This window comes from Eschrichtius robustus, chromosome 10 (genome assembly GCF_028021215.1).
Source record: "Eschrichtius robustus isolate mEscRob2 chromosome 10, mEscRob2.pri, whole genome shotgun sequence".
NCBI classification, from domain to species: domain Eukaryota; kingdom Metazoa; phylum Chordata; class Mammalia; order Artiodactyla; family Eschrichtiidae; genus Eschrichtius; species Eschrichtius robustus.
Window position 1 is genome coordinate 104,048,636 of NC_090833.1, and position 16,946 is coordinate 104,065,581.

A 16,946-nucleotide genomic window follows, 5' to 3' on the forward strand; every position below is an offset into this window, starting at 1 on the left:
CCGGTACCCCTTCTTCTGCCCCGTAGCTCTAGAAGGAAAAACACAAAGTCCTTATAGTGGCGGTATGTGCTGTGTTTTACAGAGTGCTCTTAGGACACTCTAATTGGATGGTCACCACAACCACATAGCAGAGGTAACACGGTTCCCACCTTACAGATAAAGACGAAACGCCGAGAGGGACTCCATGACATGATGGAGATCATTGAGGTGGGAACCAGCCCAGCCTGGATCCAAACTTAGTCTTTCTAGGTCTGGGTTCCCACTGTCTTACAGTGTTGGTGCCTTTGCACATGTGATGCAAAGGTCATCGGCAGGCTTTCTAGGCACAAGATGCGTGGATGCCTGATGCTAGTGTGGATTTTCCCAAAGTGCACTGCCACATGCTTGTGAACAAAAGATTCAACAGTCAAGTGAGATTGGAAAAGAAATGCATGTTATATAATGCATACTAACATATTAAAAGTTCTAAAAGGCCCTTCGGTGAGGAATGGGATTAATACATTTTAACCCAGAGTCTCTGAAACTTGCCTGGCAATGGAGCCTTTTTGGTTTTTGTTTTTTCACCTAATGCGCATTAACAAGCCACCAGATTTGCGTCCCTCAGACCTGCTCTGGAAAGGCTGAGCCGGGCTCCTTTGTCATTATGGTTGACGACAAAAGGACAAAAATGAGGGGAGGCCACCTTGTTTCTGTACAAAGAAAAAGAGATTGCCACGCCTCCTCCATGCCCCTCGGCCCATCAGCAGGAGATGCTGCAAGAGTCCCCTGCCACCTGGACTACGCAGAATCACCTGGTGCCCCCAAAATCCAGGCCCCTGGCAGTGGTGTGCTGGAGCCAATTGTTACATTTTCAGAAAATTTGTGATTCAGTCATTAAATCGTTAACTTGTAATTGGCCATGGTGGGAGTCTTTCTTTACACTACAGAAATCAGCAAACACTACAAATGCGGGCTTTCTCCCCGCTTATCCTGAGATAAGGATATCCTGATCCTGTGTATCACTGATCCTGGGTCATTTTCTGAAATTATTAGAAAGCATGGGCGACGCTGTGACAGCTGGGTGCTAGGGGCGACCTGACACGGAAGTCCTTGCTCATCAGAGTCCCCAACCCTCCTGAATGAGAGCTGAGAACTGCGCAGAATGATAATCCTCCAGCCCCAATCTCCAGTGAATCAGAAAGTGCCTCCTGGCCTGCTTACCTTGATATCTGTCACCAGCCAATGTCTCCAGAATCGAGCTTTGGGAGAGGACCTGCTCGGGGCATCTGGATCCACCATCAACAGGATGTAGGTTGCACCCTGTAACACATTCACCAGAAAGAAGTGTAGCATCGTGACTAGAATTTGGAAAGGAAATCTACAAGGTGCAGACTCTCCTTTTACCTCAATTCCAGCCGAGAGTGGCTGACCAACACCTAAAGCTTCCTACTTGATTCATCCCTGTTCTCATGACATTCCTCTTGTGTCACATGTTTATTCTCAGAGAAATGAAGTCTATTAAGTAGGCAGCTTAATAGCTTGGCTTTCCCTTTATAAAGAAGAATAAATCAAACAAGCATATTTACTCGGCACCTAGAAGTCCGTAACATCATGCCAGGAGCTGTGGAGGAAACAAAGAAACCTAAAACAGGGCTTCTGCTCTCAGGAAGTTGAGTTGGAGCGACTTGCCCATTCACTCAGCAAATACAGGGGAGCTTACTCCGTGTCAGGAACTGTACCGATTGCAAGGAATTCTCAGATTCATTCATCTCTTCCATAAGCATTTACTGAACACCTATTATGTGCCAGAAGCTGTTCTAGGTGCTGGGAACCCAACAGAGAACAAGCGAGTGTGACCCATACTTTCATGAAGATTTTACTCTAGGTAAGAGGCACAGATTAAAAAGAAAGAAAAAAAAAAGAGCAGAAGCAAGAAAAACTACAATCCTGCAGCCTGTGGAACAAAACCCACATTCACAGAAAGACAGACAACATGAAAAGGCAGAGGGCTATGTACCAGATGAAGGAACAAGATAAAACCCCAGAAAAACAACTAAATGAAGTGGAGAGAGGCAACCTTCTAGAAAAAGAATTCAGAATAATGATAGTGAAGATGATCCAGGACCTCGGAAAAAGAATGGAGGCAAAGATCGAGAAGACGCAGGAAATGTTTAACAAAGATCTAGAAGAATTAAAGAACAAACAAACAGAGATGAACAATACAATAACTGAAATGAAAACTACACTAGAAGGAATCAATAGCAGAATAAGTGAGGCAGAGGAACGGATAAGTGACCTGGAAGACAGAATGGTGGAATTCACTGCTGCAGAACAGAATAAAGAAAAAAGAATGAAAAGAAATGAAGACAGCCTAAGAGACCTCTGGGACAACATTAAACGCAACAACATTCACATTAAAGGGGTCCCAGAAGGAGAAGAGAGAGAGAGAAAGGACCCGAGAAAATACTTGAAGAGATTATAGTCGAAAACTTCCCTAACATGGGAAAGGAAATAGCCACCCAAGTCCAGGAAGTGCAGAGTGTCCCATACAGGATAAACCCAAGGAGAAACACACTGAGACACATAGTAATCAAATTGGCAAAAATTAAAGACAAAGAAAAATTATTCAAAGCAGCAAGGGAAAAATGACAAATAACATACAAGGGAACTCCCATAAGGTTAACAGCTGATTTCTCAGCAGAAACTGTACAAGCCAGAAGGGAGTGGCATGATATACTTAAAGTGATGAAAGGGAAGAACCTACAACCAAGATTACTCCACCCAGCAAGGATCTCATTCACATTCAATGGAGAAATCAAAAGCTTTACAGACAAGCAGAAGCTAAGAGAATTCGGCACCACCAAACCAGCTCTACAGCAAACGCTAAAGGAACTTCTCTAACTGGGAAACACAAGAGAAGAAAAGGACCTACAAAAACAAACCCAAAACAATTAAGAAAATGGTCAAAGGAACATACATATCGGTAATTTCCTTCAATGTAAATGGATTAAATGCTCCAACCAAAAGACACAGGCTTGCTGAATGGATACAAAAACAAGACCCATCTGTACGCTCTCTACAAGAGACCCACTTCAGACTTAGGGACACATACAGACTGAAAGTGAGGGGATGGAAAAAGATATTCCATGCAAATGGAAATCAAAAGAAAGCTGGAGTAGCAATACTCATATGAGATAAAGTAGACTTTAAAATAAAGAATGTTACAAGAGACAAGGAAGGACACCACATAATGATCAAGGGATCAATCCAAGAAGAAGATATAACAATTATAAAAGTTATGCACCCAACATAGGAGCACCTCAATACATAAGGCAACTGCTAACAGCTCTAAAAGAGGAAATCGACAGTAACACAATAATAGTGGGGGACTGTAACACCTCACACCAATGGACAGATCATCCAAAATGAAAATAAATAAAGAAACAGAAGCTTTAAATGACACAATAGACCAGAGAGATTTCATTGATATTTATAGGACATTCCATCCAAAAACAGCAGATTACACTTTCTTCTCAAGTGTGCAACTGTAAGACACTGAAGAAAGAAATTAAAGATGATACCAACAGATGGAGAGATATACCATGTTCTTGGATTGCAAGAATCAATATTGTGGAAATGACTATACTACCCAAAGCAATCTACAGATTCAATGCAATTCCTATCAAATTACCAATGGCATTTTTTACAGAACTAGAACAAAAAAAATCTTAAAATGTGTATGGAGACACAAAAGACCCCAAATAGCCAAAGCAGTCTTGAGGGAAAAAAACGGAGCTGGAGGAATCAGACTCCCTGACTTCAGACTATACTACAAAGCTACAGTAATCAAGACAATATGGTACTGGCACAAAAACAGAAACATAGATCAATGGAACAAGATAGAAAGCCCAGAGATAAACCCACGCACCTATTGTCAACTAATCTATGACAAAGGAGGCAAGGATATACAGTGGAGAAAAGACAGTCTCTTCAATAAGTGGTGCTGGGAAAACTGGACAGCTACATGTAAAAGAATGAAATTAGAACACTCCCTAACACCATACACAAAAATAAACTCAAAATGGATTAGAGACCTAAATGTAAGACCGGACACTATAAAACTTTTAGAGGAAAACATAGGAAGAACAATCTTTGACATAAATCACAGCAAGATCTTTTTTGAGCCACCTCCTAGAGGAATGGAAATAAAACAAAAATAAACAAATGGGACCTAATGAAACTTCAAAGCTTTTGCACAGCATAGGAAACCATAAACAAGACAAAAAGACAACCCTCAGAATGGGAGAAAATATTTGCAAATGAATCAACAGACAAAGGATTAATCTCCAAAATACATAAACAGCTCATGCAGCTCAATATTAAAAAAAAAACAACCCAATCCAAAAATGGGCAGAAGACCTAAATAGACATTTCTGCAAAGAAGACATGCAGATGGCCAAGAAGCACCTGAAAAGCTGCTCAACATCACTAATTATTAGAGAAATGCAAATCAAAACTGCAATGAGGTATCACCTCACACCAGTTAGAAAGGGCATCATCAGCAAATCTACAAACTACAAATGCTGGAGAGGGTGTGGAGAAAAGGGTACCCTCTTGCACTGTTGGTGGGAATGTAAATTGATACAGCCACTATGGAGAACAGTATGAAGGTTCCTTAAAAAACTAAAAATAGAACTACCATATGACCCAGCAATCCCACTCCTGGACATATACCCAGAGAAAACCATAATTCAAAAAGACATATGCACCCCAACGTCCATTGCAGCACTATTTACAATAACCAGGTCATGGAAGCAACCTAAATGCCCAATGACAGCCGAATGGATAAAGAAGATGTGGCACATATATACAATGGAATATTACTCAGCCATAAAAAGGAACGAAATTGGGTCATTTGTTGAGATGTGGATGGATCTAGAGACTGTCATACAGAGTGAAGTAAGTCAGAAAGAGAAAAACAATAATCGTATATAAATGCATATATGTGGAACCTAGAAAAATGGTACAGATGAACTGGTTTGCAGGGCAGAAACTGAGACACAGATGTAGAGAACAAACATATGGACACCACTGGGGGAAAGCAGTGGTGGGGTGGGTATGGTGGTGTGATGAATTGGGAGATTGGGATTGACATGTATACACTGATGTGTAGAAAATGGATGACTAATGAGAACCTGCTGTATAAAAAAATAAATAAAATAAAATTCAAAAAAACCCAAACAACAACAAAACCCAAGGAAGTGCCAACTTGGGATTAGTTCTATGATTAAAATAAAATAGGATGGGGTTGGAGGAAATAAGTGTCCCAAGAAGGGGAAACAACTGCTACAAAGGCCTTCAGGTGGGAACGAGTGAGGGTTTGAGGAGCAGAAAGAATGCCATGTGGTTAGAGGCAAGCAAGGGGAGGGGACAGGGCAGGGTTGGAGAGGTGGGCGGGGACCCGGCCACAGAAGGCTTTGCAGACCTGGGTGAGGAGGGGTTTTTTTCTAAGTGCAATGCAGAACTACTGGAGGGTTTTGTTTGTTTGTTTGTTGTTCTTTTTAAGCCAGGAGAGTGATATGCTCTGATTTACATTGTTAAAAATTTGTCATTGTGGCTGGGTGGAGAGTGAATGGTCGGCAGGAAGCAAGAGAGGAGGCTATTGCAGTGATAAAAGGCAGGATGATGGCATTTTGGACTAGAATGGTAGCAATGGAGATAGAAGCCAGTAGAGGGATCGGGGAAGTATTTTTAGAGAGCAACAGTGGGATTTGCTGATGGACTGGACTGTAGGGCAGGGAGGAGGGGGTAGGGAAAGAGAAATCGAGGATGACTCTTGGGGTTTTGGCTAGAACAACTGGGTGAATGGTGCCACTTAATGTCATGGAGAAGACTTGGAAAGGAGAATGTTTGAAGGGGGATATTGAGAGTTCTGTTTTGGACATGTTACATTTGAAATGCCTCTTAAAGACAAGCAAGTATCAGAGTCAAGAGTTTGGAGGAGAGGTCAGGACTGGATATATAATATTTGGAGTCATTGACTCCCAAGGACCAAAGATGGCCCCTAAATCCATAGAATAATGAGATGATTCATGGAGAGATTAGACATGGGGAAGAAAAGAGGTCTCGTGAGTGAACTCTAGAACTAAGGAGGAGAGGAGGAGAGGAGAGGTGGATCTAGCAAAGGAGACTGTAGCCAGGGAGGCAGGGGAGCCACCTGAAGCGTAGGTATCATGAAAGCCGAGACAGAAAGTATGTCCAGGCGGAGGAAGTGGTCAGCTGTGTCGAATGCTGCTGAAAGGTAGAGCAAGATGGGGACACAGATGTGACAATGTGGTCTGACAACATGGAGATCCCTTGTTTTCTTGGCAAGACCAGTGTCAGTGGAGTAGTAAGGACTGATGTTTGATGGGAATAGGTGGTGAGGAGGTGGGATGCCAGGAACTGAAAATAGTTATTAAAGATGATAAAAGAGGAATTATAGTGTGAAGCACAGCTGAGACGCAGAGTGGCTGTTACTAGATGGGAAGGAAGAGTCAAGAGATTTATTTCTTTTTAAATTTTTAAAGAGATGGATGGCAGTCAAGAATGTGTGCAAGCCGATGGAAGTGAGCCAGTATGGAGGGAGGTATAGATGTCAGAGAGAAGAAAGGGGTTCATTGTAAGAGCCAAGACTCTGGGAAGGTGGGAGGCGACAGGATCCAGAGCAAAAGTGGAGGGCCTGGCCTTTGGCAGAGGCGGAGATACAGGTTCAGATGCAAGGGCGCTGGAAGATGTGGTGGTGAGGAATGAGGAAATTGGATTCCGATTACTTCTATTTTCTCAATGAGTTAGAGGCAAGGTCATCAGGGGAAGAGGGATTATAGGAAGTTTGGGGACAGACAAGGTGTGGAATAGTCATTTGGGGAGGTGAGAAATTGAGTATACCAGAGGTATGTAGTAAGGTTACTGGGTAATATTACATTCCACAGTTATGCGCTTTTTGACGGTTCAAGTGCAGACGGGGAGTAAGTCGTCGTTGGGTTTAGCTTGAATATGGACAGACAGGCGAGTATGATGGAAGAGAAGGGAGTGAGAGTGTAAGAATTGAGTAGATAAATAAGGAGGGTCCTGGCATTCCTCTTGCTCTGGAGGGAGAGACAGACATAGACCTAACTGGAGTACAGTATGTGTAGGGCATGAGTAGAGGAGCATTTATCAGGCACTAAGGGAGCATGGAGGAGGGAGCCTAAATCTCTCCACCTCAGGAGTCCAGGAAGGCTTCACTGAGTTGTCTTCTGAGATTGATCTTGAAGGATGAGCAGGTAAGGGGTCAGGGAAAGGACTCTCTAGGCAAAGGGAAGGGTCTGGGCAAAGGCATGAGGGGTTGGGGAAGGGCAAGAAACTTGGTGTGCTGGGACAGAGGGCGTCTAGAAAGGAATGGTGGGTGATGGAGCTGAAAGGTTACTGGGACCAGATAATAGAAAACCTCACATGTCCTAAGTTGTTGAGAATTTGTTTTGCAACAGGACCCACTGAAATTGTTTGAACAGACAACTGACATGATGAAATGCATGCTTTGGGAAGGCACATGGTGAGGATGAGTAAAAGACTAAAAGCAGAGTGAAAAGAAAAAAAGAAGAAAATTGGGATCCTCTGAAGAGAGATCGTGAGGGCTTGAAAATTCAAGTAATAATAAAGATAGAGAGATTTGTACCACAGAATCAACAGCATGAGGTGACTGGATAGGGCAGGTGAGAGAGGGAGAGGGGTCCAGGAGGACTATGAGATTCTATCTTGGGCAACTAGGTGGATGATGGTACCATGACTATTATGAGTAGAAAGTCTGGGAGACAGTGAGTTTGGTGTTGAAACATGTAGGCAGAGATGTACCCTAAATGGAGCTATGAAGCCTGGAGCTCTCTCAAGACTTGGCATGTGGGTAGTGGGCAGGGGGATGGATAAGATTGTTGGGGAGAACTTATGGAGTGAGAACAGAACAGCTAGGGTGGAACTCAGGAACTAAGAGGGGTGGGGAGAGGAGAGACTGAGGGGAAGAGAGTTAGGAGGAGAACCAGGGAGCAGAGTGTCACGGACACCAAGACAAAAAAGCGTTCAAGGAAGGAGTGGGGATGGGCTCAGTATAACAGAGCCATCAAGGAAGAGGACCCCAAAGCCGTACTGGCTGTGACAATTGGGGGAGAACTGGCAACTTTCCAGAGATGAGTAGTTCAGGGATAAAACTACTGTTTGTTGAATGTTAAAATCCAAAACCACATATTAAACGCTATAGGAAATTAACTTAGAGAATTTGAAGATAAAGCCCAAGGAAATCTCCAAGAACTCAGAAGAGAAGGATAAAGAGATGAAAATATTAGTGTGTGTGTGTGTGTGTGTGTTTGTGCATGCGTGCACGCGTGTGTGTGATCCCAATAGACTCCCAGAGAGAAAAACCGTCTGATACAACCAAGAATTGGTTTTAGCCAAAGCAGCAAGAAAATAAAAACAAAGTGTAAATACTGTAAAAGAAGAAAAAAACCATCTATGCTCTTTCTGTTTTTTAATTAATTGTTTTCCAAATGACATGATTGCCTACATGAGAAACCAAAAGAATCAGCTGGAAACAACTAGACTAATATTCAGTAAAGTAAGTTGTTATGAAATGCACACAAAATCAGTACTTTCCTACGGACAAATAGTAGTCAGAAAATATACTTTTAAAATCCCATTTACCATTGTAATAAAAATATAAAATATCTAGGAATAAACTTGATGAAAAATCCAAGACTTACACCAAGAAACCAAAGCATTACTGATGTACATAAAAAGAAAGCTTGAAGAGATGGAGAAAGACATATTATGCTTTTAAACAACAAAGCAACCATTTGCAAATATGTCAGTAATCCTTTAATTAATTAGTTGATTTAACACAATTCCAATCAAAATCCTTAATAGATATTTTGGGAACTTCATGGAAGTTCTCCAAGAGATATCCACACTCCCATGTTCAGTGCAGCATTATTCACAATAGCCAGGATGTGGAAACAAACCTAAATGTCCATCAAGGTATGAAGGGATAAAGACCGTGTAGTTTATATACACAATGGAATATTATTCAGCCATGAAAAAGAGGGAAATCCTGTCGTTTGTAACAACATGAATGAACCATGAGGACATTATGCTAAGTGAAATAAGCCAGTCACAGAAGGACAAATACTGTCTGATTCAATTTATATAAGGCATCTAAAATAGTCAAACTCAGAAGCAGAGAGCAGAACGGTGGTTGCCAGGGGCAGAGGGAAGGGGGAAATGGGGAGTTTCTGTTCAATAGGGACAAAGCATGAATCACACAAGATGAATAAGTCCTAGAGATCTGCTGTACAGCCGTGTGCCTGTAGTTAATGATATTGTATTGTACACTTTAAAATCCTTTCAGAGGGTAGATCTCATGTTCCTACTGCAAAAAAATAAAATTTTAAATTAAAAAGAAGAAAGTAATCCTGCTTGAAGAAAGCAGGACAGAATCAATGCCCTCGTCAAGCATTCTGCAAATCCCAGACCTTGACAGTACGCTCTGCTGGCGAGGCAGTGGAGAAGCTTCATACATTGCTGTGGGAATGCAAAAATGGGGCCGATTTTTCATTTGACTCAGCAATCTCATTTCTGTAATTTCTTCCCCTAAAGATACCTGTATATTTATGAAATGACTTGTGTATAAGGTATTCATTTCAGCCATGTTTATGATAGCAAAAGTTGGAAACAACTCGTGTCCATAAGTTGGGGATTGGTTAATAAACATTGATTCGTACTCACAATGGAATACTTTATAGCTGTGAAAAACAATGAAGATCTCTCAGATTGATCTGAAAAGCTCTCCAAAGTAAATGAGTGAAAAATGCAAGGTGCAGAACAGTATATCTAGCACCTTACTTTTACATATGAAAGAAAAAATAAGCTATGTCTTCACATTGGTTTGTATTTGCATAAACAAACTCTGGACAGATACTTTAAAAAAAAAAAAGATGTGGGTGGTGGTGGTGCTATGGGTGGATGGGACAGAGGTGGGATGGAAATCTCTCCTACATGCCTGTTCTTTCATTTCGATTTTTGAGCCATGTGAATACATTACCTGCTAAAAATAAACTGAAATTATAAAATCAAGTGAAATGTGTAGTAATCACGTAGTATTATCTTAGTTAGTCTCTAGTCTCTCTCTAGCTGGCTGAGAGGTAAAGAAGGATGGTTTTGCTCTTTTTGGTAGGGAGAGCTCATGGAATCCTCATTGCATTTTGGGGGGTCAGTTAGGTGCAGGGCAAATGCTGGACCAGGGCCCTGGGCTCTGTAGCGCAGGGCGTGAGTGAGGTATGGGAAGCCACGTCAACAGATCACAGTACCTTGACATGATGATGGCAACATAGAAGGAGAATTAATTCTGGGCTTGTCCATGTGAAGTTTTTTAAACAGCCATATTGAAGTATAATTTCCATACCACAAACTTCACCCCTTTAAAGCATACATTTCAACAATTTTTAGTAAATTAACAGAGTTGTGCAGCCATCACCATAATCTAAATTTAGAACATTTTCATCACCCCCAAAACAATCCTTGTGCCATTTGCAATCACTTCCTGTTCCCTCCCCCAGCTTTGGCCAACCATTAATCTACTTCCTGTCTCTATAATCTCCTTTTTGCCTTACCTGAACATTTCACATAAGTGGAATCATAGAATATGTGGTCTTTTGTGCCTGGCTTCTTTCACTCAGCATAACATTTTTGAGGTTCAACCATGTAGCATGCATCAGCACTTCATCCCTTTTAATTGCCAAATAGTATGCCATTGAATGGATATTGGTATGGCTTTTGTTTATCCACTTGATGGACATTTGGGTTGTTTCTACTTTTTGGCTACTATGAATCATGCTGATATGAACATTTGCTACAGGTCTTTGTGTGGATATTTATTTTCAGTTCTCTTGGGAAAATACCTAGAGTGGAATCGTTAGGACATATGGTAAATTTATGTTTAATATTTTTAAAAACTGCCAAACTATTTTCCAAAATGGTTGCACCATTTTGCAATCCCACCAGCAGTGTATGAAGGTCCCAATTTCTCCACCGCCTCACCAACACTTGTTATCATCTGTCTGTCTGATTGTAGCCATTCTAGCAGGTGCAAAGCATAAAATGGAAATTAAAAACTCATTGAGTTTTTAATTTACATTTCCCTAATGACTAGTGATGTTGAGCATCTTTTCATGTCTTTATTGACTATTTGCATATCTTCTTTGGTGAAATGTCTGTATAAATCTTTTGCCCCTTTAAAATTTATCTTCTTATTATTCTAGAAGGAATTTTAATAGTTGTATCCCAACTGGGAGTTAGGGAAAATGTGAGCAGTGGGGAGAGTGGAAAGGAAGGAGAGAAGGTGGTCAGAGCTGGATTTGCCTCATCCTTGAACCGCTGCCTTCTGCCCTCATCCATCATCTGTACATGGGGCTGTCTTATTACTGTATCTCACCATGACACTGATTATTCCAGTAGGGAAATGTCAACCTCAGGAACAGCCACCAACCCAGGTGAGCAGAGAGCACCACTGACACTAACTCCCCCAGACCCTTGGTTCACTGATCCACTGGCCTCCTTCAGAGAAATCGTTGAGCCCCAATCTCCCTGCCTCCCATCCAGATCTTCTCAGTCAAAGACCACCCCTCCCCCCAGCCATCTCCTCCACCACACCATCATGCCAAAATGCTCTTTTCTCTTTTCCTCTGAGCCAGTTCTCTATTCCTCCTCCACCTCCAAACCCTTCTACTCTGCCCTCTGGAAAAGCCACTAAATAACAAGCCACATCCCTTCCATCCTCTGTCTCTCCATAAATTGCTCTGTCTACTCCCTTGTCTTTGCCTGGCTCTCCCCTGAAAAGCCCCTTCCCCTTAGCTCTCTCGAGTGCTGATGTGTGTTCTCTCATGGCCCTTAAACCCCAAGAGGTGTCCTAGCTCCCTGTTGCCACATCCTCTTTGTGGCTCAAGCCATTCAACCATACACCCTCCTTCTGTCCTGGTTGCTGTCACCTATGACCTCATGATTGCTCCTGCTTATTCATCGAAGACACTGGCACCTGCTCACAGTCATCTTTTCTTCCCTAGGTCCTGCTGTCACCCTGGTGACTCCGGCAAACACGTGGATCACCCATCCAGCACCGTGGCCTCCCGCGTACCTGCACCTTTGCATCTCAGGCAAGCTTCTCTTTCTTTATCTCAACTGTCGAATCCCACAGTCAAACCTTGAAACTTGTCATCCCCCCAAACTGCTCCACCTCCCCATGTCACTATTTCTGGCCACAACCTCCTTTCTGTTCAGCTTGCTTCTTCAACTCTGTCTACCACGACTAGTCTTTGACCACAAGGGGACCTCCAGACCATTGGTAAATGTCCCTTCTCCCAGCCCATCAGCTCTCTCCTGTCTTTGCTTGTGTCCCAAATCGTCAAAATGTAAACTCCCTTGTCCCTCTATCATTTAAACATATTTCCTTCAAAAGACCCCAAAGCTGAGTAAACCCAACTTTCCTCTACTTCTGTGTATGACATGAGCAGTGAGCCCACCAGGAGAAAGTCATATCCCAGGGAAGATTGGCTCCATACATCTTTGGCCGCCAGCTTCATTATGGGCCCTCAATACTGCTCTGCATTTCTGGCATCAACTTGATCTTCCACCCTTGGTAATGGCTTTCAAAGATTTCAAACCTTTTCCGGTATCCTTAAACCTCCAACCTCCCTCCACTCCCCCTAACCCTCTCTTTTGGCAGGTAAATTTTTCAGCGATAACTTCGCAGAAGAAACTGAAGCCATCGTATGACAGGTTCTTCAAGGTCTGCCTCAAAGCCTGCAAACCCTAACTGCATCCGCACCTAACCTCTCCTTCTCCCCACTGTTTGTCTTGTCTCCTGTAACAGCCTCCTAATGAGCTTCTTCGTATCTGTTTTTACTCCCTGATCAATTTTCCACCCTGCTCCAGAACACTTTTTCAAAACACAAGTGAGATTGTGTTATCCTGCTGCTTAAAATCCTTCCCTGGCTTTCCATGGGTCCTTAATGTGTCTTACAAGGCCTTGAATAATCTGGCCCATTCCCACCTCACCTTGTCATCTTGTACACATGGCCCTTGCCCTCTACTCCACTCTCAGGGGCCTTTCTGTTTCTAAGGTTTGCCCTGCTCCCTCCTACCCCACGGCCTTTGCATACGTTTCCCCACTCCCGCCCAACCCCCTTGAACCTGGTGAACTCTTATTCATACTTCAGAACTCAGTTCAGGGTGACTTCTCCAGAGAAGTGTTCCCTCACCCCTGTTCTAGGTTAAGTTCCTTTCTTAAACATGCTCACATTTCCTTCCCTCAGATACACATCTCAGTTTAGAGTCAATTATACGTGTGTTGGCATAAGTTTTGATTAACGTCTGTGTCCCCCACAAGACTAAGACCTCCTTGAAAGCGGGGATTGTGTCTGTTTTGGCTCACCACTATATGCCCATAGATTACAGTGTTTGGCACAGAGAACACACTCTATAAATATTTTTGAATGAGTAAGTAAAACAATTATTGCAACTGGCCCAGGTGGTTCAATTGTTCACGTGTTCATTCATTCATTCATTCCACAAGCATTGACTGAGCCCTTATCATATATGCAAAGAACCCAAGCACCTTTTGGGCTCTAACCAGGAGCACTGCTGGCGCTGCAGAAGCAAACCTGAGGAGGTGATGAACTCTGCCGGGGGTGACTGAATAAAGCCTCACAGAGGATGCTGCCTCTGAGCTGGGCCCTGATGAATGGAAGTTTGCCCGGGAGGTTAAGGCCGTGCCAGGTAAAGGAAACAGCGTGTACAAAGCCATGGAGACACAAAAGGGAGCAGCAAGTTGTTCTGTGTCTGGACCTCAGAGTTCCCAAGGCCAAGGGAAACAGCGTGTACAAAGCCATGGAGACACAAAAGGGAGCAGCAAGTTGTTCTGTGTCTGGACCTCAGAGTTCCCAAGGCCAAGGGACAGAGAACCGGAGGGGCAGCGGAGGAGGCCAGCGAGGTTGATGGCGAAGATGGGCAATGTTGTATATGTCAGGGAGGTTCATGAATGGGGGTGTAGGGATGACATGATTAGAGACGGGTTATAGAGAGAGAATTCCTCAGGTGGTGGGGGTGAGGGGTGGATCTGCGTGGGCGCAGTGATGTCCAGTGAGGGCTGTTAGGCTGATTCATGTGCGGGTTGGGTCAGCATGGCACAAGAGTGGTCATGCTCAGAGGGAGGCCAGCATGCCACACCCTCTGTAATGCAGAGATGCCTGGGCAGAGGGGCCTTCCTGACGTGCAGGGGTGCTCTGGGGTCTCCGAGGCCCCCTCCCTCCACCTTGCTATTTGAGCAGTCTGTGTGTGCCTGCCTTTCCCAGAGAGGAGGAGTGAAAAGTATTCTTTGGACAGAATGTGATGGGACTTCAGTAGACAGTTGTGAGTCCTAGAAGTGCTGAGGAGATGTGGTCTACATTAATCACACCTTTTGTTTTCTGATGCTTTGACATCTGGGGTCTTGCTGTCCCTGGAGAGGCTACCAGTTCCCAGAGGTAGCAAACACGTACCTGAGAGCATGCTCTTCAAGTGCAAACCTACCAATCCAGAGCCTACGCCATCTCCTTTATTGGGCTGAGCCACTATCCTCCGGGCCTACTCACCCAGGAGTCAGGTTCCAGACAACCAGGGGCAGCTCCTGTGCTCCAGAGGCCACCAGAACTATTCAAACTAGCCAACCCCAAGCCTGTCTACCCTGCTTATCCTCCTTTGCCAATGTTTTATTTTTTCCCACAAAAATCACAGTAAGGATTCTCGCCCATGCTTTCTCCTCACTCCTTCTGCCTTCTGACAGACCCTGGTGCTTCCCCGTGTGGCCCTGTGTAGTGTGCTGCGATTCCAGTCTTTAGGGATCTCTGAGTATAAACGTCTTCCTTCATGATCATCATTTCCATCTGCGTGTCTTATCACATCCAATTAAAACAAATCCCAGGTACGTTTTAGAACCGGGCCCTTGACTCCTTCTGACTCAGATATCCATCAAGACCATTTGAAGACTACAGGAACCTGGGGAGTATCTAGCATTGCATTTCTCTCATGTTCTGATATGATTATGTCTGTCGCTTGTTGCCTACAGCACTCACTTGTCCCAGAATGAAGGACTGGGCTGACCTGACGTGGTTAAGCTTCACGGTCAAGTTGAGTGGAGAGCCATCCTCTCCAAAGCAGTAGTTCTCACCCCTGCCTGAATACTAGAATCACCAAGGGAGATTTTCAAAGCTACCAAGCCTGGACCTTTGACCTAAGGGGTCTGGAGAGGGGCCCCGGCTTTAGTGTTGACATGGAAGTTTCCCAGGTGACACAAAAGTAGAGTTAGGGGTGAGAACTACAATCCTAAAATCTGGTTCCCCCAAGTCCTTGACTGAATCTGCCACTGACTAAAACCCAGGTTTCTTTCCTCCTGTTTAATGTACTCTCAGGGAAGATCACGTGCCCTCCACATAAAGAGGACAGGCTTCCCCCAATCTTGGCTGGGGTCTCTTGTGCCTGGGACCCTGAAGATTAAGGGGCTTGAGCACTGAATCGAGAAACTGAAGTCACAAATATAAGTCACCATCCTCTCCCACTATTCATTATGAGGTTGGTTGGAATACAAATTTAGCCTATAGTGGGTTGGTTGTGCTTGAACCTCCCCCACAAAGTTCTGTATGGGAAATCTAGTTAAGAGCCTTCTTCCTGGGGGAGGTTGAGTGTAACAGCTGTTCCTCACCAGGACTGATAGTCTCACCAGGATGCAGTCCGGGTGTTGCCCCTTGAGCCTAAAGCCTTTCATCCCTGAGGACTGACTCACATTTCAGGTTGGCATCCAGAGGAACAGCCTTTCTCTCCATAGCTGTTGACAAAGACAGTTCCTGGGCTGGGTGGACAGAGGCATGTCAAGCTGGGAGTTGGGGCTCATGCCTTGCTTTCACACATTTGGGAAGAGGTGTTGTGTAGTCACTGTGGATCAGCTATCCTTCTTCCTTGCTCTCCTCTACTTTAGAGGCTGGAGAGCCACAATACTGGATTTCCCAGCCTCTTGTGCACTAAGGGGAGGCCATGTTCTGGCCAAGAAGAGATAGGAGAAAGTCCCTGGGAAGGGATCTCTTCCTGAAAAAAAAGGCAAAGGCTTACTAAGAGAAAACCCTTGTTGCCTTTTGTCCCTTTCCCTGTTCCCCTTCATTCTACCTGGAATGTAGATGTGATGTTGGATGTGTAGCAGCCATTCTGTGACCAAGAGGGGACAAACATGAGGTTGAAGGCCTGTGTGCTCAAGATGGTGAAGCAGAGAGATGGAAAGAACTTGGGTTCTTGAGCTGCTGAATCTGCCTGCGATTGCCAGCCCCTAGACATCTTGTTGCCTGAAACAAATAATCCCTTTATGTTCCTAGGGTAGAGATTTTTCTTCCTTGCACCCAAACACATTCCTACCTGACACACACATCAGTTGTCTGTGCTGGTTTTGGCAAGTGAGTGTCAAGGCTGATCTTCAGAAAGGCATCCTGATGTTGTGAAAAGATTACTCAAGTAAATGATAGAGAACTAGGATTTGAGCTCCTGCTGTTGCCTGTATAGGCTGTGTGCTTGGAGGTAAGTCATTTACTCTCACCAAGGTGCAGTTTACGGATCTGCAGAATGGCAGTAATATTTGTCTCACACAACAGGGTTACTCTAAAAAAAATGAGTTAAAAGTGTGAAAGTATTTTTAAGACTGTGAAGCGATGTCCATGGGTCAAGTTTTGTTATGTGAACAAATGCCCTCAGTGTTTGTTCCCAATGGTCCCTGGAGGAGCAGTTACCTTGACGGCCAGAAGACATCCTCCAAACGGCCTGTCACCAGCTGTCTGGAGGCAGAGAGGCTGGGCTCTCCCCATCTCTAAGTCTGGCCGGGGACACTAGTG

The 16,946-nt window shown here is 43.9% G+C and overlaps 1 protein-coding gene across 1 annotated transcript in view; it reads right to left on the minus strand.

Moving 5' to 3' along the window:
- PEBP4 (phosphatidylethanolamine binding protein 4) overlaps window positions 1–16,946 on the minus strand; it is a 209,091-nt gene that overhangs the window by 97,815 nt on the left and 94,330 nt on the right. The window contains exon 4 of the mRNA XM_068552644.1: window positions 1,201–1,299. Coding sequence (XP_068408745.1) covers window positions 1,201–1,299 — 99 coding nt within the window. The remainder of the gene's footprint in view (window positions 1–1,200; window positions 1,300–16,946) is intronic.